General features: G+C 34.8%; 1 protein-coding gene across 3 annotated transcripts in view; it reads right to left on the bottom strand.

Annotated features, from left to right (window-relative positions):
* Positions 1 to 21449, bottom strand: part of SLC2A9 (solute carrier family 2 member 9) — a 127918-nt gene that overhangs the window by 28064 nt on the left and 78405 nt on the right. For all 3 annotated transcript variants that reach the window (XR_014317385.1, XM_082759073.1, XM_082759072.1), the window contains 2 exons: positions 13592 to 13693; positions 11899 to 11974 (listed from right to left, as the gene is read on the bottom strand). Coding sequence is in view for 2 of the 3 variants with exons in the window: in XM_082759073.1 (XP_082615199.1) it covers positions 11899 to 11974; positions 13592 to 13693 (178 nt within the window). In the remaining variant the exon portion in view is untranslated. The remainder of the gene's footprint in view (positions 1 to 11898; positions 11975 to 13591; positions 13694 to 21449) is intronic.

Below are 21449 nucleotides of genomic sequence, written 5' to 3'. Positions count from 1 at the left end.
TGGATAGCCCAGACCAGAGCTAGGTGCAGTAGTTATCATGAAACATCTGAAAACTGAACATCAATATTACATTTCTACTGTAGCACTAGCAATATTTTTTTTTCACTTCACCATTATTATTCTGTGTAGCTACTAAAGAACAAAATACAATTCAAAAATACACTCAACCTTTAACTACATGTGAATAGTCTTTTAAACATCTGCTATATTTCCAGACTCACTTTATCATATCAGAACCTTAATTATAGCCTGGCTTTCTATTCTGTTTGAAAGTGAAGAAAAAATTTCTTTATTTAGCTATGACTAAGAGACTTTATGAAATAATTCATTTTATAATTATTCTCAGTATCATTATAATAATCAGATGGTGATTAAAAATTACTTCTGTTAATATCAACTTATTAAAAACAATGATCTTTAAAAAGGGAGTTCCTACTTTAATAGAAGCAGAGAAATGCCCCTTACATTTTCATCCACTATACAGATGGCAATATCATGGAAATACCTGAAATAAAGACTCACAAGTGATCAGTCTTAGGTAAGTGAAATGTTCAGGCATTCATAACACTATGAAAGGACTAAAAACAGAAAAAAAAAAGAAAAAAAAAATCCCTATCTAGTTGAGGCTGATTACTTCTATAGTAATCTACTTAAAAAAAATACAGAGACACCAGGCATGATTTCCCTGTCATGAATTCAAGATGACAACACATTAGCACAAAATGCTGCTGGTTGTGAAACTATGCAAGCTAAAACAGTCTTGAAAACTCAGTGTGGCATGTCAGGCTTTCCTCATGAAATCTTTTAACAAACAAATTAATCATAGTAGCCATGCACAATTATGTCATTGTATAGCTGCATTCATCTTGAAGGTTCCCAAGAGTAAGAATATTGGACCAAATTTTCGGAGAAACTTGGACAGAAGAGTGTCTCTTTCTTTTCCCCCCCTTGTTTAAGATGGGAAACAGACTAAGTCTTCACTGTTTATGATTTCTGGAAACTATTGAAGTTTTTAGGACACTGGGTCTCAAATGACAGTGATTAAAGAATTTGGCTGCAGCTCCAGAATGCAGAGTATTACAAACACAGATATTTTGGCTGAATAGCCAAAACAGATATAGCAAATCACAGTACCTGATTGTTACCAAACAGAAAAAGAAAACAAATAGCCTGAAGATGACCTTTCACTATGAGTAACAACTTGACAGAAGACAGTCAATTGCTGGCACCCAAATATGGTGGTCCACATTCAACCTCTGCCCCAAGAACTCCATAACCAGCAGAATGACATGACAGAAGCTGCATTGGATGTACTCTGGAGGAAGACATACCCTGTTCACAGGTTTCCCTCGAAACATCCGCTACTAGCACCGCATGACAGCAATCCAAACAAAGTTGTAGTCTAACACTTTATAGCGGTTTATGTGTTTTTGTGACCTCAAAAGTTTAACTGCGTTAGAGTTATGATTTATTTTTTCAACTGAGTGGAAGAACATCAATGGCACAGGAGAACTAAAAGCTTCCTCTCATTAAAGCCTTCCTCTAGGTAGACATTACAGAGGATACAAGAAGATGAGTAATACAGTATAATTTAATAGTAATTTTGAAAAATACTTAGCAGCTACTTTGATGACTGGACAGGAAACACCTCCCAGTCAAAAAAGCCAGCTGTTTTCAGAAAAATTGAATGTTTCTCAAAAAAGTGAATTTTCTAGAGTAGGACAAATAACATCTGGAGATCCAAAGGAATCAGCTGCTAACTGGCAAACACAAACCATCAAACTACTTTTGATATAATTCTTGTATATGGATTTGTACTTCTGACCTATTTTTACTTTCCCCTGAAAGTTACCTAGTGCTGTTTATTTAGCCTTCTACCTTCAGTATTTTTTACTAGGCTTTCTGTATCTACTCCACATTACTCTGAATAATGTGCCTACATCATTTACACAACATTTGAATAAATCAGTCTTTTAATTGAGCTCTAAACCACATGGATGCAATTTTTTCAGCAGCAAATTTCTTAAGTCTTTGAGTTGTGAGCCATCAGCAAGTAATTAACTATCACTCAGGAAAACACACTAGTTCAGGTAAGAGGAGTGCTCTCAAGTGTCAAAATGTTCACTTTTTGAAAGCTTCAATTAAGAAAATTTGTAAAATCTATTGTTAAAGGGAGGAAGTTTGTTAAGTTTTCCTGCTGCTAAGAACTCCAAATGTCATCTCCAGCAGTTCCTTTATCCAACAGTTACCTTAAGAATACGAGAGGATCATTTTTCTTTACAGCTTCCATTAATTATAAAGAATGAAAATCACTTCTGTAACAGAACTGTTAAAAGCTACATTTATTCTATGCTGCACTTTAAAGAGAGGAGCATTTGAACAAAACATAAAACAGGTATTAATCCCAAATGCGTTGAATTATACTTTCATTACTATAATCAAGGGACATGTTTATTACCCTGCAAAAAATTTAGTGAAAGTGCACCCAGATAATTTTTTTTCCTTAACTCCAAAATTCAGTTTGTTCACTGAAAGGCAACCAAAAGAGAAATTCTCACGTGAAACCCTTAAACTTCCCATTCTTTAACCTCCTTGATTTAGTAGCAGTAGTTGAAATTACTCCTTTCTCAAGTGTAGGGAGTAGCTTTTTCCATCACTAAATAGAAAAGGAATGGTAAATCAGAACTCCTGCTGCTTGGTTCACAGCCCACATAAATTAAAGAAATGGCACTCCTCATTAATATGGCAAGCTCTGATTGCTGGCAGCTGGGAGGCTGAGATGCTACCCATAGGGCTACTTGTGTTGGATGGATGGTTTTCCACAGAAATGGAGCGGCACAACAGGGCAAAGGATGGGGCCAGAGATGCCTCAGAAAATCTTCAGCTGAGACAAATTTATGCTACTTATTACATAATAAATATATCTCCAGGTTAGTATGAGTTATCCCTGATCAGAATTGTAACTCATGTTTGGAATATTTAGCCACTCTTAGGGCAGCAGATTTAAATCTACTGTTGTTCCCCCAAAGCCTTACAGCTTTTAAACCAAGCCTTTTATTACATACTGAGGAAAACTAAAGGTTATTTCTGTGCAAGTACCCTTTGTTTCTAATGCAGGAACTATTTGGCAATATCAAAAGATGCTTACCTGCTGGAATGACTGTAAAGGCTTCTAGTTTATAGAATAAAAGATCCTTTGAAAATTAAACTTTGAAATCTACTACTTATTAAATTACATATTCAGCAACATGGGTTTATTGGTTTCTTTTTAACATGATAAATTTTTCTAGTATAAAGAGATTTTTTTTTCCACACAAGCAAGCTCCAAACACTTTCTCAAACTGTACTAAAAGAATGTCTCTGTGGCAAGCCATGAGCATTAGAAATTCTTACATCCCCCCTCTAAGTGGAGAAGTTAAAGCATCACACAAAGCTTCTATAAATGCATATTTCATTTGATAATACTGACACTGCCTTTCATTTCAGTACTTTTATGTCTACATGTGTGCTATCACACCTTTGTTTGTGTTTCACATCCAAGATAAGATTTTTTTTTCTTCTCTGATGACATTTCAGATTGAACAAACCTCATGGCTTTCAAGGTGACCCTTTTATCACAGCCGCTCTGCTGTCAATACAGCTATACACTGGCATTCAGAATAAGAGCACTGACTGATTTAAACTTTAAATACCAAAATATGTTTGATACACCTCAGGGCACAGAAATGATTTCTTCTGAGTTTTCTTTTGTTTATTTTATAATGTCAATTTAACACATGCTGAATATACCATTATCACGTTTCCACTGTGTCTATATTGAGCTGTACTAGGAAAAACTTCACTCACGTTCAATAAACTATGACAAGTATGTATTATAAAACTCAGTTACAAGACAAAACAGTGACAAAAACCAAGTGAAATATTTTTCTGAAATGGTCTGGTCTGTTAATGTTTCTTAGCTGTGCATGAAAGTGCAATCAGTATTAAAAGCAAGAGGTTGGAAAACAAAGATCCTGCAAGCATAAAATTACTATTATTTTTTTTTTTTCAAATTCCATCAAAGAATGAATTTTAGTGATTTCACTTTTCTGTGATGAGATCATGTCTCTCATCATGTTTCTCTGGAAACCTACTACTCATCTGATTTTGCCATCCTGATGCATACTGAACAGGAACTTATTTTATAAGAAGGAGCTGAAAGAAAATCACAATGATTCACTTCTGATACTATTCACACTGAATTCAACTTCACACAAACACCACTGAAGCCAGTATTTCTTCTGAAGGGGAGTGTTACTCACCCACAGAAATGCCCATGGGATTTTGGGCTAGAATAACCACTTTGAAAATGTTACACAACATAAGACAGTAAAGTCAGATGCTCTGAAAATACTGTGTAAGGACTAAATACATACTCTTGCTCTCTTCTCACTGAAGCTCCACTGAATTAAAAACAAACAAACAAACAAACAAAAAATAAACAGACACTGATGTAAGTCATTGGCTACGTGCTCTACATAATGACCAGGTAGAAAATCCTCTCTAAGAACATCTTTGTAGGCACAATGGCTTTTTGACAAATGGAAGCGAAGACAGATTTTATACAGAGGATCTACTTGGAGGTAGAGTAAGAATGTAGGACTTGGAGATAAAGGAACACACAATCAGATTAAATCTGTGTCAAATCCCATCCTCAGTGGTTTCAGGCAGTATTTCATATAGTTGCTTTATAAATTTATAAAGCTTGTTTGTTTAGTTTCTCCTTTCGCTATTTAGTTTACCCTTTTTCTGTTTCCACTGTGCTGCTGAAACAGAACTCAGCTCTTTCAGTGGTTAGGAGTTTTCTTCCAATTTCTCCCTGCATTTTTTTCATGGCTAGCTTAGCACCTAGATTTGGGATTTGTTGTTATTTTCTGCAGTAACATTTGCCTTCAGCTTATTCTCCCTACTCAGTGTTGTTCTCTCTTTTGCTCATGTATTTAGAAACAGAAAACGTACTCTCAATCTTCTGTTTTGTTGAACACTATGAAGTTATTCTGTATCTTTTCATATAGAACTTACTTCACCTTCACAGAAGCCTTTCTTTGCAGCCTTCCTGTGCAAACTGCTCCATGAGCACTTCTTTGCTCTAACAATCAACTCTAAGTCTTCATCACAGAAATGATGATGTGGCACATGACAATATAATGCATATTTTTCACATTAGAATACAGAGAGATGATACATGGCAATATGATGTGTTAGGACTCTAAGATAAGATGTAAAATAATGTGTATATAGTGTGGTAACATAAAACTGGCTTTGAAATGACTTATAGATAAAATGGAAATAGTTATAGGTAAGCTTTCCATGTGATACTTATAGATATCATTCTTATATTCTCACTTAACTAACATTTTCAAATATTCTTAAATCCTCACTCTGCTCCTTTTTTTCTAAGTCTCTTTTACATTCCAGCTGCCTGAACATATACATCACCTATTACAAGAAATGAGAATGATAAAGTGACTCTTTAGTCACTTTAGACTAGTTTAGATCAGTAAATTTGGATCACTAATCTCAGACTTGAAGTGCTACCAAAATAACACAAGTTTCCCCCACAAAGATGGCTTGACTTATCAGGCAATAGATATAAAAGCAACTTTTCAGATTTCTAAAACTTTCCCCACTGGTCAAAGGAAGGGCAACGCAGACACCTTCTACAAGTCTCGCTACAACAATAAGGTCTTGGGTAATTTGTACTTATTGCCAATGGTAAAATATGTCCAGTACTCAAGTTTACTGTTTTCAGTGTCACTGAATTTGCAAAGGCTTGATTTGAAAGACATAATACTTCTTCAGTTTCTGAAAGAAGGTGGTAAAGGAAGGCCTACATTAAAGTTAGGAATATTCTTAGAACAGTCCACATCCTACCCTTCATTAAATTGTTTCAAAGACAGAACTCATAAATAACCTCCCCAGCTGCAACACTGCTTCCTCCATTTATCAAAACTGGATAGAAGGATGTAAACATGTAAACATAATGGTCTTCTGAAGAAGAAATATTAATAAAGCTCTTCGTACAAAGACAACACATCGAATTGCTTTAGGCCAAGTTCCCAAAGATTCAAGGTCTTGCTGTATTTTTTGTCATGCTTATTTCCATTGGGAAAGTTATCTGTAAGTCCATGCCAAAACTGCTGTAACCACTTACAGTTGGTTTTCTTTTTCCCCACGTCCTACCATCTCGGGTGAATCTCTTGACACATGGCAGAAGAGTCATTTTCTAGTTCAGAGAATGAATATTTGTGTGTTTTAAAGAAATTGGAACAGCTTCAAAAACAGTGAAAATCCCTTATCCAACATATAATACAGCCTCCCTGACTGTTGGTGTTATACCTCTGCAGAAAACTGTCTCTGGATGGATTGGACACATCTTGGGTCATCTGGTTTATTGTTGTTTATTTGTCGTTTTTTTCTTTTTTCTTTCTTTCTTTTTTTTTTTTTTTTTTTTGTGTGTGTGTGTGTGTTTGTTTGTTTTTTAACTGTCTAGTAGATAAAAGGACTCAATTTCCATAAGCTTTGTAAAACTACCTCAAATTCCCCAATACACACACATACATATAGATATTTTTCAATTTACCCAGCAAAATAAAAAATCAATTGCTTGCACAGCAACTGCTGCAAAGGCACAATGAGTAGACAGGGAATTCAAGTAAACAAATAGAAATAAGCTTCACTTTTCCTGTTTAAGTCTGATTTTATTGTGGTTTTCCTGAAACAGGCATAGATTCTGTAGCCATAGCTCAACATGGTAGTATTCTGTGTCCATGATGAAGCAACTATATGGATTTAATTGAGAAAGTGGGAATAACTATAGCTGGATTTAGCATTTTTTCATCTTTAAAAAATATTACTCTAAGACAAGGTCAAAGAAGGAAGATGTTTTGCATGTACCTAAGCCCATCTATCACTAACTAAATTTCCAATGAGTTGCACAGTGTTTGCTCACTCAGTCAAAGCATTCCAAATCAATACATTCGCTCTGAAAAACAGCACAAATGCTTTGTGGAGGTATTGAAACTGTTCTCTTATTACATTTTTTTTTCTCTTTCTCTCTCTCTTTTTTTTTTTTTTTTTTTTTTTTTTTTTTGAGAAAGAAACTCATCAGTCCTTTCTGTTTACTCTATATTGGATGACACTTCCTCAGTAGAAACATACTATATATTTTTTTTCAGGTCAAATGTGTGACCATGAAATACATTTCCATGCAGCTTTCACATTTTGAGGTGAAAACTGTAAAAATATTTAGTAACTTGCTAACTTGTTCACATCACCAAAATAACACTGGAAAGCATTGTCTATTCTGAACATAAGGTCCCCTTTATTTTTTTGGTAAATACATGAAAGATTTCTTTCTGCTCTTTTGTCCTTTGATAAAAACAATGAAGTACCAAATCACTCGCATGCATGAACATACCTGTTGTTAACATTATTGTTTCAGTGTTTAGCAATGTGTCTGAAAAGCATCTGCAGGCTGAAAATCTGAGTTCAGAAAAATGAAACAAATAGAAAAAATATATATATAGTAACAGCTGATTCTAGCTGTAAAAAGCAGATGGTACTCATCCATACGCTATTCTGAAAGTGGGAGGCCACACAATATATAAGCTATCAAGCAAGTATCAGACGGTCTAGCAAGAGAGCAAATACTGTATTTATTATCTAGAAAGTTCTAGGAGTATTTTATGAGCTCAATTGTCCACATTATTTACTATTCTCAGATAGGATAATTCTTCCAAGTACCAATAGCTCAATGAATGCAAAGTGAATTCATCCTAGATGAAGATCTGTATCTGCGAAATCATGACAAACCATGTAGGATTTACTCCAAAGAATGCTGAAAAGCTCTAAATAAGAGCATAAAGAGCATGCTTCTTCTACAGAAGAATTTCATAAGATAGTAAGCATGAGCAGTACTATGACAATAGCACCTGGTTAAACAATATAAGCAAATGATGCTCAGCCTTCTATAGAAAGGCAAAAATATTAAAAAGTTGCAACTTGACAATAATGAAAAAATACATTAATTTTCTGGTGTAAAAAGACTTTTACTGACTGGAAAGATGGGACATTTATTTCTAAGCCTCAGTCTTATCTCATTAAAACAGCAGAGTGTTAAAAAAGAATACCAGATATTTAAGTGTGAAACTTTCCTGCTAAAGGGGTGTCATAAAATATCTCTGAGAGAGAAGGAATAAGAAATAGCCATTCAGTCTGGAAAAGGTGATGAGTCTACAGGATCACAAGAAACCTGCAGAGGGAGGAAGGGAATCAACTATTACATTTCTTCCAATGGAAGACAGAAGGCATCACAAAGACAAAGGATGCAGTTATACACATGGCAGGTGGTAGACATGCAAATTTTTTTTGCCAAAGGATGTTGCAGATGCTAAAATTTTGCAGTTTCAGACAGAAAACGAACTAATTCATGCAAGACTATGACAATTTTAGAAACTATTCTCAGGAATACACTAAGCTGAAAAAATTTCCTTCTGGAAAAGTGTCTTACATGCTTGCCTTGTTCGTACTTTTCTTTGGACATTCTCTAACAGCCACTGCATTGGAGATCTGTTCAGAAATAGGTTCTTGTTTACTTACTTGCTCTTACTAAAACCCCAACAGTAGAAGGAACTGAAAGTTAAGGTTAATTTTCATTAGTGACTTTCCCATTATAATAAATGGTATTTTTATTTACCATGACACTCCAATGGTATTGCACACTTCCCTGTAACTTTTTTCCTTAGTACATGTATCTAGTTTTTGTATCTTTTTTCCCTAGTACATGTATGAACATGTACTTTTTTCCTTAGTACGTGTATGAACATCATTTCTGCCATATATAGGGTGTGTATATATATATATATTAGTATAATAACTGTCACAGTATATTTTTGAACAAAACAAAGTCAAGATTTTAAGTTATCTGATAATGGCTAGTGAGTCTTATTTGCCCTATCTAGGAATATCCAGAAATACAGATTTCCCATTGGACTGCAGAGTTCTGGAATAAAAGAACAGAAGTACACACTATTCAGTATTGATCTTTGTGTAGTAATTTAGGACTCAGAATCATTACTCATGAGTCATTTTTGTTCAGACAGAATTTGTTCCACAGAAGCCAACACTAATAGTTTTATTCCATAAATAAGAGATGCATGATTCAACCCTTACTTAAATTTTACAAAGTTTGAAACTAAGATCACAGAAAGAGTTCCAGTGAACTCATTAGGCATGCTGTCAAAATGTTTCAAAACAGCATTACAGATTGTCACTAATGCTCAAGTTTCTGAAACCTGGCTGAAATGATCTTATCTTTGTTACACAAAATGATGAGGTTCATTCCTCTGTCTTTCCAAATGAATTAATTAGTATATGGCTTGTGGGTAATGATCTTCTTCTTTCTATAAGCTCACCTCTACTCATCTAGCAGAGATCTTTCAGAAAGAGAAGATTTAACCCAGGCAATTCATTGTTTTCTTTGTTCTACCATGAATTAATTACATCCTCTCCTTTTATGCAAAATGAACAAATGAAACATGGTATGTAACTGTATGTGAGTTAACTAATATACTGAATATTTAGTTAACTAAATAACTGAAAAATATTACAATGTCTTGCACACTGGGACATACATAAATACATGCAGCAGGTCACTGATGAGAAAGTACTATCTGTGCAGACTACAATGGTAGAAGGTATAATGATAATGATGATAACGCAGCTGCAGGACCAGCTGCAAAGTGACATCCTTGAAACTGGAAAAAAAAAAAAAAGTGGAAATCTATTGGAATTGAAACTTTCTTATGTTGGAATCTCAGAAAAATCTTTTCATTTTTGTATTTATTTTACTCAAAAAATTACTGTTTTGACTGTATTGCCGTACTTGACTTGCTTGAGGAAAACACTGAACATTATCTCAGTTATGGAATAAGTCTGATCTATCTTGAAATGTTCAGTGTGTTGTATTTTACTTATTTAAGGAAACATAAGGATAAGTAATTCCACAGAATTCATCTCTTATTCCTCACACACAGTTGCAATCTTACATCTGCAGCATTTTTATTTTTTTTGTCTTTTTTTTTTTTTAATTACTAAGTTTTATAATTGTTTGATTAGTTATTCAACTAAATTTTAGTTCATAGAATAGAAATACAAAGTAATATTTCACACTAAGAAACCCAGCAAATCCTGAGATTTGCCAAGTAACATAAATCTTCCATTAAGATATTCTAAGGTCAAAGTCCTCTTGTAGCCACTACTACTAAATTGGCACAGTTTCTCTCAAGTGTTCTTTGCTCCAGAAATTCTGGCAGCTGGGGTTGGCCCATTAGTACAATAGCTTGGTTCCGATTTTGGAACCCAAGTATCACTGCTTGCACAAAAAGAAGTGCAGCTGCCCTACTTGGCCTTCTTTTCTTCTGCACTGATAGACTCTTGTATGATTAAACAGCATCAAGAGACTCATTCATCCATTTTAACACATGGCCAATAATTGAAATTGCTTTCATATTCTGAAAGAGAAATGAGAGGTAGGAAAGTAGTTCAGAGCTCTTAAGTCCCACTAAACAAAACAGAGATAATCCACCTCAGAGAAGTTTCACTGAAGATAAATCTGGCCCCATTAAAAGTCAACTAAAAATCTGTTGTTGAATTGCAGAGGAGACAAGATACGATTCTTCGTAATTTCTTCTTCACCACTGAAGTGTCAATTACCAAATTTTTCATAAAAAGCAAAGCAAAGCAATGTTCAATACTATAAAAATATTCCTACTACTGTCAGGTATAAAGAAGAGGTAGAGAAGCCAACTAGGTAGCTACTGGTACATTACAATGTTCTTTGGCTTTGAAAACAATAAGTACAGTGAAAAACACATGAGAAGATATAATTTCTAAAAAATTTTGGAGAAAACAATTAATATATTTAAAAAAAAAAAAAAAGCTGTCGGTTTTGCATACACCTACAGACACTTTGTTCCAAAGACAATGGAAAGTAAACCAGGAAATTCTGAATAGTCTCAGCAAGGGTCTATGTAAAGCTAAGTGAAGGAAAATGGAATATATTCGGATGAATATTGAGGTTACAGAGAAATGTAAAGAATTAATTTTAAGATGCTGAAAATACAATGCAAGAGAACATATTTATCTGCAGGTTCGAAAAATTGGTGGAAAGTATTTGCAATATAGAACAAATTAGAACTCTCTTCAACAGATTTTTATGGAAGAAACAAAGAAAGATGCTATAAGTAGCTGCACTTAAATTATTTAAGCTACTTAAAACAATTGAAGGAAAATTCTTGAGAACTTTCAAGTCAACATTTAACTGTCATTAGGTATTGAAACAGCAAGAACATCTCTATTCTACAAACCCTTTTAAAAATCTTCAGTCTAAAAAAAAGATTTACCAGTAATACTAGAGACTTAGTTGAACCTGAGATTTGTCCTTACAGATGGACAAGGGGATTGCAAGATTCAGTTGCCCCACTCCTCTCCCTCCACTGGTCTCCCAGTGTACTACTGGCATTAATCTGTTAACATAAGCATTGATAAATGAATATCTAGATACTAGACTCTCTCTATATATATTTAAAAAAACAGAAGCAATCCTACAATAGTTGCCAACATTATAATTTGGTACTCATTGCAGTTTAGGCACTAGTTCTGGAATGTGTGTGTACTTGAGTTTTTATTATGTATGTGGCTATCACTGTGTGCTGCTATTACCTTTCCTTGTCTTACACCCCTTGAGGTCTTAGACAAGGATTAAGTGATATTACTAACAAGCAATTTGTAAACATTGCTGCCAGTGCAAGAATAGCTGGGATTTAATGTACAAAGAAACATGAAAAATAGACATACCTGGTCCAATGCAGAATGATGCAATGATTGCAAGAATGCAAAATATACTGAGGTAAGGAAGCCAATGCACATTATTCTGGGTAGAAAAAAGACATTCACATTAATTGTATTGTACTTATCTCCAGTATTAAAAAATCAGAAATAATAGTTTTTTTCCACAATTCATTCTCTATTTCAGAATTTAGTCTAGGACTAATTTAGAAAACCACATTTCTGTAGAATTTTATTAGATTATTTGCATAGAAGGTCTTGCTCTCTGTGGTATCCATGTAGAGAAATACTAGCCAGTCTCCTGCACCACAGAAGTCACAACTCTAAAGGTCTACTACTTCTTGTGCTAAAGTTCAAGCCAATCTGGAAAAGAGTTTTTCTTTCTATTGTACAGATTCTGCACCTCTGTCCTCCTCAGATATTTCAAGCACGTTTAAAGAGCAGCTATGATGATCCAAAGAGCTTCTAATTTCTCCAGTTAAAGGCTGGGCAGAAGTCCAGATATGGAAGGCTGCCTTTGGATCGGACAGCTGTATCTGAAACTTCACATAGCACATGAAAGCCACATTCGAGGCATTTTAGCCATAACTTTATTTTGCAGACAAGAAAGGTTATGCGTGCACGCAACAACTACTGGGAAAAGCGAACACAATGTAAGTGGTTCTTTAGTGGACTTGTAAATGTTCACTAAAGGAATCACCTGTTTTCCTCACAAGGCAATCTTTTTATTTTACTCCAAAGTAGATTTCTCTCAATTCATACCTCTAAATGATAGGAACATGAAATACTCTGCATGATTTCTACTGAGTTTTCAGGACACTCTTTCTTAACTATCTACATTAATTCTTGATAAGAACACTATTAGATAAGGAAAAACTCAGGGATTCCCTTTTCTTTCTGTCTCTCCATTTATTTATTTTTCCATCAGCAAAGTTTTTATTAGAATTTTACTGTTTTTGCAAATTTGATCAAGATACATATCTATCATACAAGATACATATATGTGCCCTAAGTGGCACTGTAAAATGCACTTGCTAAAACATGTAAATATTTATTTCAGTGCTAAATAATGACCCCCATTTTCTGATGGCTTTCTCTTATAGTCTGTCTATTATGCAGTGTGTCTATTAGGCTCAGTATTTAGATTGTTTTAATGATTATCCTTTGACCATTTGAAAGAGTTGGAGAACCAACTGCTAATAACATCTGAAAACTTAAGAGCAGATGTTCTGCAAAGGCCGTCTTTATAATTTTAATAAAAATATGTGACTTGATAGAAGAGTAAACATGGATACTTATCCAAGCCTAAGTATAATGATGAAATAGTATGAAAGAAGACTGCTTTACAAGCAAGGATAAAAACATAGAATATAACATTTCCCACCTATGGGTAAACCTGTCTTCATGATAGTTCATGATATGCCTGAGTCTTTCATTTGATGAGAGATGAATGTTCAAGGCCCCTATGGTTTCTTAATGCAAAACCTACTACAGCTAACTACAGTGCTTTGAAAACACCAGATTTATAAAAAAGCAAAACACCAGATTTATAAAAAAGCAAAAGACAGACCTTTGAATCCTTACATCAAACCAATTAAAAGGATTGGCTTATAGAGGAACACTAAGGCAAACAGGTATCAAGTAACTGGTGTTTAGAATAGACAAAAGAGAGAACAAAAATATCTAATGACTGTATTGTTACCTGTAAAGTCAGAGACACGGTAAGAATTGCAAAGAAGACAATCATCAACCCAAAACCTCCAATGAGAAGAGGCCTGCGTCCGAGCCGCTCAATAACTAAGCCCTGGAAAACAAAAATTGGCATCAGACAATGTAATACGCTCTTTTGGTCTGAATGTAATGCCATGTAATACGCTCTTTTGGTATGAAGACCAAAATAAATATAATTGAATTGATTTTGTACTACATATCAGGTATGCTATGTTTATAATTGTCCTCACAATTATGTTTACACAATTCTACGTTGATTTAACTGCTTACAAATTTTCACTAAATTCTTATAATATACAATTAAATAATATAGAAATATACAATTTTTAAATGTCAGTATTTTGAAAGAAATTACTTCCTTGCTTTTGCATTTCAACTATTTCTTAATTTCAACAGCTCATTCAACATCTCTTTCAACATAAACTTGAAAGGTTTAAGATTTAAGCAAAAAAAAAAAAAAAAGCTTAGGTTAAGTAATTTTTATTAATCTACAATTTGTTTTTAATTTCTAGTTCACCTGAATTCAGAAAACAAAAACAAAACAAAAAAACAGATTTAATAATCATCTAGATTTAATTTGAGTAGCCATATAAAAGAAATCCATCCATCAGAAAACCTCACTAGGACAAGGGATTATTGAACAGATACCTGTGCATTCATGAACAATTTGAATTTATATTTAACACCTTAAGATAACACAACATTGTTAACAGTCAGAAAATTTGAATACTTTTCTGTTAGAAAAGAACACAGTGAAAAGATTTCTGAAAAGCTGCAATATGAAACTGAATTTTCTTTGCGAGTCAGATTAATTAAAATAGGCTAATACCTATTTTAGATCACAATATTTTCTAATACACTATTCTCATTGACAACTACCATAATTATCTATTACAATTGGTGTTGTTATGAGAAGGATAAAACAATTTTATGAAGCCCAAAATGTATCATTTTGAATATCTTAAAGTCAGAATCACGTGACTGTTTGTCACACAGTTATTTGGTAGAGACTGAAATCCGTCTTTCAGACATCCATTGAGCAAAAGATTAAATGAGCAAATAAAATGAAATCTGGAGCAATACCCTTAATTTTTGGAGACAACATAGACTTCCACTATGAGCATCTAAAAGAAATGTGTTACAGGAAAGCACACAGTTGTTCAAGGAGGAAATGCCTCGTGTGTAAGCACTTCTCCCACAATGTCAGTTTTACCAGCAGTTTTTAGAAGAGGTTTCAAAACGTGCCATCCCCATCACCCTGAAGAGGTGGACTTCCACACCAGAGAGTACCATGACATGGCAGAACACAGCTAGCAGCTCTGCAGATAGATTTATCATTCCTTATTTCTTTAAATGAGGAAGTATACTCATTTTGACAGTTACCACAGATTCCATAATATAATTTATTTCAGAGCAGTGTTTAAAATAGACCTGATGTTATTAAGGTTTCACATTGCACTCGTGGAGTCCAAATGTTCTAAAACTGCAGCTGTTATGCTGTCAAAACCCTACAAGATGCCAAATATTTTGAACGTTGATTAATGAATCCATCTTGCAAATACATGTGGCCACACATAAACTTAACCAAGAGACATTTTTTATAACTATGAAGGATGTAAATTTATCCAGTGGGTCCATTAGAAGATGGAGACTTCTGCAGTGTGTTCAGCAATGGATGCTACAACCATAATTTGACATACCAGTGACTTTCCCTTAGTTTTTCAATTACAGATTGGTGGTTGTGATTAAACAATCTTAGTGTTACACCTGCTGATGGGTTTTGTATTAAAAAGGCATGAAGGATGAATGTTTCCCTCTGAGGAAAAATGGTTCACATACAGAGCAAAATGTGGAAAAAAGTGCTATACAGTTTCTGGCTCTCAACCTCTAGGTAAAGCAAATGCCAGTAAGAGAGGACTCCAAGGAGATATGTACATACACCTGTACCCACATACATTGAGAATAAGTAGTCCGGACATATTTGGAAATCTAGGTGGGTTGGTGAGGAACTCCCAGTTTTAATTGAGAGCAGCAAAGCACAGGCACAGATACAGCAGATCTGCAAGCTCCATATGTTTTTTAAAGAAGAGAATAATAGTTTCTAATATATATAAATTTTATCTTATCCAGAGATGAATGGGGAAGACAACAGAACAATTCCACGTGAAACAGTTCTTTTCTGTGAGCTGATGCCAGGTTTCCCAATCTTTCATCATCTTACAGAGTCATTGTTATTTATTTAATACAGCAGCACTGAGGAACTTGAATGCTTCAACTTATGGGTGCTTCCTGCAGTTTCTGCCCCAAAAAATTTGCAACTATAATTCCTGGTGGCAGTTCCTGTTATTTATAGAACGGACCAACTTTGTTCACTGGAGAAAGTAAACAGCAATTTTGTACTTATTCACACAGATACTGTGATGTACCCAAATTGCTGGAAATTTTATAATCATTTTCAAAGTTAATCCTAAGTAAATCACACAAACAACTCAACAAAATCTACAGAATACTAAGAAGGTGAAGGCTTCTCCATTAGACATGATTAACTTTCCCAGTTATAGGGAGAAACAACCTATTTCCAGTTTAAAGCTAAGGACACCTCTAATTTGTTCAAATGCATGGCCCACCTCTTGCATCACCAATTCAAACCAAACAAAACACCCAGACATCTGCCTATGGCACAGATTCAAATGAGTCTCTGCTGAAATGGGATTCTACATTGAGTCAAGCTCAGGATAAGCCAAGTGCAACAACCAAACCCATGCTCCCTGCCTGGCCATGAATTACAAGGTTGTGCTACAGTGAAAAGCTACGCTTGCATTTGGAAAGCCATGGCTCCGTGCCTTTGCTACTGGCCTGTGCAGGGATGCAGGCAGTGAGGAGGCAAAGCAGAAGCATCCAGGGAGTATGAATAGGTCAAAGCTGTTCAAATGGGAGCCAGTCCACACCAGAAAAGCCTCTCAGAAGGCCCCATCTTTCATCAGGGCTAAAAGGATTTTTTGATTTAAGTACACAGATGCTTCAGCAGCCGTTCCATGAAGTTGTGCAGGTTAACAGTATTTCTAACTAAAATTTAGTTCCCAAATTAATTTATTTTTGAGGATTTCTTAAGAAAACCTATGACAATGCATCAATATTTCAAATTTCTGTTCCCCTTTTCTTGATGGAAACAAATGCTCAGATAAACCCTGAAGATTCCCTGTTGTTTTTTGTTTGTTTGTTTGTTTGTTTGTTTTAAAAAGTATATAAGGTTGTAAACAGATGACAAGTTCAGTTTTGGTTTTAATTATACAAATCCAAATCTTGTTATCTTGCAAAACCCACTAAGATGCCTATGACTCATAGGAAGTAGAAAATGATTCACCGGTTTTCAAGTATTTATAGTTCTGAATGCTCCACTGGTTAGCACTGGCAACACTTACTTATTAAAGACCTGCAACAAGTCAAAATATACTATGTGTTAGAGTAAATGAAACAAAAAGAAATTCAGCATATGCTCAAGTATAGCCATAAAAAGAATCTTACAACTGTTTTCTGTGATAGTGCACTGAATTATTTGCCAAATTGTGGATGCTGATACTTATGTGTGATCACAAACATGCATTTGTAGAAACCTATACCCAGAGTCATGGTAATTAACACAGCAGAATTTATTGAAAATGTGTAAAAAAATATTGCAATCAAAATGTCTCAACACAAACGTTTGCTGATAAGGCAACCAATATGCAAACTAAGTTAACAGTTAACATAACTTTCTTTTGTCTGGCAGGAACCACTTGTGAATAAAGTTTAAAAAGCAAATGTCAATCTTTTCACTTGAGTCAGCTGCTGATACTGGGGCTGACATAATGAAAACAGAGTGCATTAAAAAAGATCAGACGAGCTGGGGAAAAAATGAATATGTAAGCGAGTTCTACAGCCCAAATGGGAGATCTATTCCTTACTTATTTCCTGGCCCCAAATCATACTAACAAAACCCTATTAGATTTTCTTCATTTCTCAGCTCTATACAGAAATTGGATCTATACGTTAACATAAAGAGTAGCCATACTTTTTCTCATGTATTTTGGATATAGATCCAAGCAAGACTGTATGTCTAAATTCAGACAATGCAACGAGCCAACTCTGTGTTATTTCCATTTTTAAATAGCTGTGCTGAAACGAATAGTCACATTTACATTGCTGTCATGTCTATTTATGACACGGTGCATAGTTTCTTGCATCCAGGAGAAGAAGAGTAACAAAAGACCACGGGTTACAAATGGGGTTTGATTCCTATTTCTCTGTATATGTTTTTGCTGTATGACTTGCAAATTCAATTGCAAAACAAGGAAACAGGGTGTTTTATTTAAGCCCCTAAATTGCTCTGTAGTGGCCTAGCTCTGCATTTCACCAAATAAGTACAAACCTTAAATCAGTCTGTGCCTTCCTTGCCACTCATATCACTACCTGTATCTATGTTAATGCCACAACGGGATGATACCTCACACCTTCTGTAGGTACCATTGTAGGGATCACTATTAAGCAAAGGATTTTCTAATTTTTTTTTTAGAACTTTGTAAGTTTCTATTTTGCAGTAAAGTATCCTTAATCTACTTGACGTGATGGTGGATTTTTCCATTCACAGAGCACAGGGTCTCCATATGCAACTGCTGTTGAACCATTATGACACCAAGATGCAGCCCGTGTAGGGATTTGCTCTAGCCTGCTGCCTTTGCCTTAGTAGTGCCTGGGAACAGCTCTTAGGCAGCACACACACACACACACAAAAAAAAAAAAACAACAAACAAACACTAATTCCTATTGTGTCCCTTCAACAAAATGAAGGTATTCCTGAAGTAAAGTTCCTTCTGTTTATGATTTATTTGTTAAAAATGCCAGGTTTTGTCTTGTGCTGGGTACACATTTCTAAAAGATAGACTAGGTCCATGATAGATTACCATAGCTGGTGCTTTATTTTCTAATGATGGTATTTGAATGCCCTGACATAGATCAGTTTGAACAGACTGAAAAAAAAAAAGAAAAAAAAAAAAAAAAAGAAAACCAACTAAACAAAAAAAAAATCAATGCTTAAAATAAGATGTCTCTATAATTTTCAATTTCTGAATAAAAGAAGAAATATTTGTACCAAAGAAATGCAGTCTCTAACTCACCATCCCTCAGGTCTTAGGAGTGGTATTGTAGGTAGATTTCCATAAGGAACCTTTTTTTTTTTCCTGGAAGCCATTACACCATCCCTTCCTTACCTGCAATTTTGCAATTTTGCCTATCCAGAAGTACACAGCTGTAATAAAATCATTTAGAACACTAATTTCCTTATCTAAAAATGATTATGTTGACCATTTCTGGATTGAAGTTGTATGCATTAATAGGATCACAATCTGTGATTCACCCTGCAGTAAATATGCGGCTACCTGCACTCCTGCTGTCTGCAAATACCATGGTCTGGGAAGTTTCTTGGTCAGTATCTCTTTTCTACTAATTCTTTATGGTTACTTTTATCCAATATAATGGCATAAATCCAAGCATTTTTCCACTCACAAATTTGCTCCATAAAGATTCCACACGTTTACATTTGAAGCTGTGAAATGAGGATGAATTTGCAACTAGGGAGTAATTAATGACTCCCTGCATATAAAATAATTCAGTATTTTATATTCTAAATGAATTGTTGAGTTGGTTTTTTTTTTTTTTTTTTTTTTTTCCCATGTTATTTATTAGACGTACTCACTAATGCTTTTGTGGTTCTGAATAAAGTAAATCATTTAAATTTTCACAAAATTTAAATATGACATAGGCAACACAGATTAGTGTGATAGGCAATTTTGGAAGCCAACTATTTGTTCATGGAGGCAACTATTTATGGTATCTTAAAATTATAGATGATAAGCTGCATAAATATTTCTCTTGGATAACATTAACAGTCTTCAGTGCCAGGTCACTTTTCCCACCAAATCAGCCTTTACTACCTCAAAATTTATTAGTAAAAATGAGGTTTTCATAATCAGTGAAAATCCCAGAAATCTTGTGAGTCAGTGGCAATGTTTGAGAGCACTGGGTTTGGGCAAACAGAGAACCTACCTTCTATTACATGGGGAGAAGGAAGTCAGAGTCTGACTCTTGCCCTCTCCCAAGTACTAGGATAAATTATTAACCAATCAAACAGTCTGACAGCAGCTAGAAGATACTAAGGTGATCAGAACAATCAAAACAGATTTGTTCAGTGCAGATCAGTGTGACTTCTTTCACTGTCAGGGAGAAAGCTGAGTGGATGAAAAGAAAATGAAAAACATGATAGATTTTGACTTCAGCAAGCCTTTTGACACAGCTCCACATGACATTTTGTTTTTGTGCATATGATTTTTTTCTTTCTCAAAGTACAGCACTGTGTACCTTTCATTGCTGAATTTCATCTCACCAATTTCAGGCCACAAACCCTGTTTTTTAGACCTTCTATAGTTATTGCAAACATTTTTGAGTTTTTCAACTTTGGTGAGCTTGGATGAAGCAGGTGATTATAAAAGGCTGTCTATTACCTCACCCATCTTACTAATGAGGTTTAGGACTAATTGACCCAGGACAGCTCTCACTAGATATTTCTTTGTATGACAGTGAAGTGTTGATAGCTACCTCTCTAAAGATAGTTTTGCAGTTAACCAAGTATCCAAACTACTATGATTTCATACAGTCCACACCTACTGTACCTGATATTCTCTGATCTCAACATGAGGGACTTTTTCATAAAATATGTAGTTACACTGGGAAATTCACTGCCTTAGGATGCCATGGGTTCTAAAAGTTGAAAAGTAACTAGACACATACAAAGAAAAAAATCCATCAAGATTATTAAAGACTGAGATATTATCTCCTAATTCTAATTCTGGTACTCCTTGTGCAGCAGATTGTCAGGGTCAGGAGAGGCCAGGGGAGCAAAGGGGGAAATGCCAAGTTTGCCCCATTCCTGCATTGTCCTCTACTTACCCACTATTGGGGATTATGGGTAGATGAAGGCTGATTCTGATCTAGTGCAATAAAGTCACACAGGACTGCATAACAATTCTCACTAAAAATCACATTATGACAAGGCTTCCTAAGAACCCTCAAGATGAAACTATTCACAACTTCTTTTTTTTTTTTTTTTTTTTTTTTTTTTTTTTTTTTTCACTTACCACAAACTGACTGTTACTGGAAGGTATTTCTTCCTATACTGACACCAGTGTAGCAACAGTTTCAGTGGAGACAAATTGCATTACCTTTTGCATGGAGGAAATCTGTTGGGGATGAGGACACTTACTGATGTGTCTGGGATACCCTTGTCTTAAGATGTGTTATTTTCTGAGCAAGAAATTCCTTCTTGTATGTTAAGATCTATTAACATTAAAGGAAACTGAGAAAAGGTTGAATGCCCCTTTCTCTTGACATCGCAGAGTAGAATAACATTATCTCCCTCAATTCAGGGAGTTGTCTTGACCTCTCTGTGATATGGCAAAGAATTTCCTATGTTCTTCTGTGTTCTACTACTGAATTATGTTTTAACTCATTCCAGGCTTTGCGCGGCTTGTCTCCATCAGAGGCTTTGGAAGGCACATTAGTAAAAACTTATGCAACACCTTATGGGAAATGCTTAAGGCATAATCTTCTCTACGTAGTCATAGCTAGTCTCTTTCTATGACCATTACATAAAGACCAAATGTGGTACCACAGATGGCAAAAATGGGAACAGGATGCTTAATCTGAGTAAGATTCCTTTTATTTTATGGTGGTTTAGGGAATCTTCTCACAAATTTTGTTCTATCTCTATCAGCCTATTACCACATGGAAGAAAGACT

Source organism: Aythya marila (assembly GCF_965140915.1).
Source record: "Aythya marila genome assembly, chromosome: 4".
Lineage (NCBI taxonomy): Eukaryota > Metazoa > Chordata > Aves > Anseriformes > Anatidae > Aythya > Aythya marila.
This window is presented reverse-complemented; position numbering and strand designations above follow the sequence as displayed.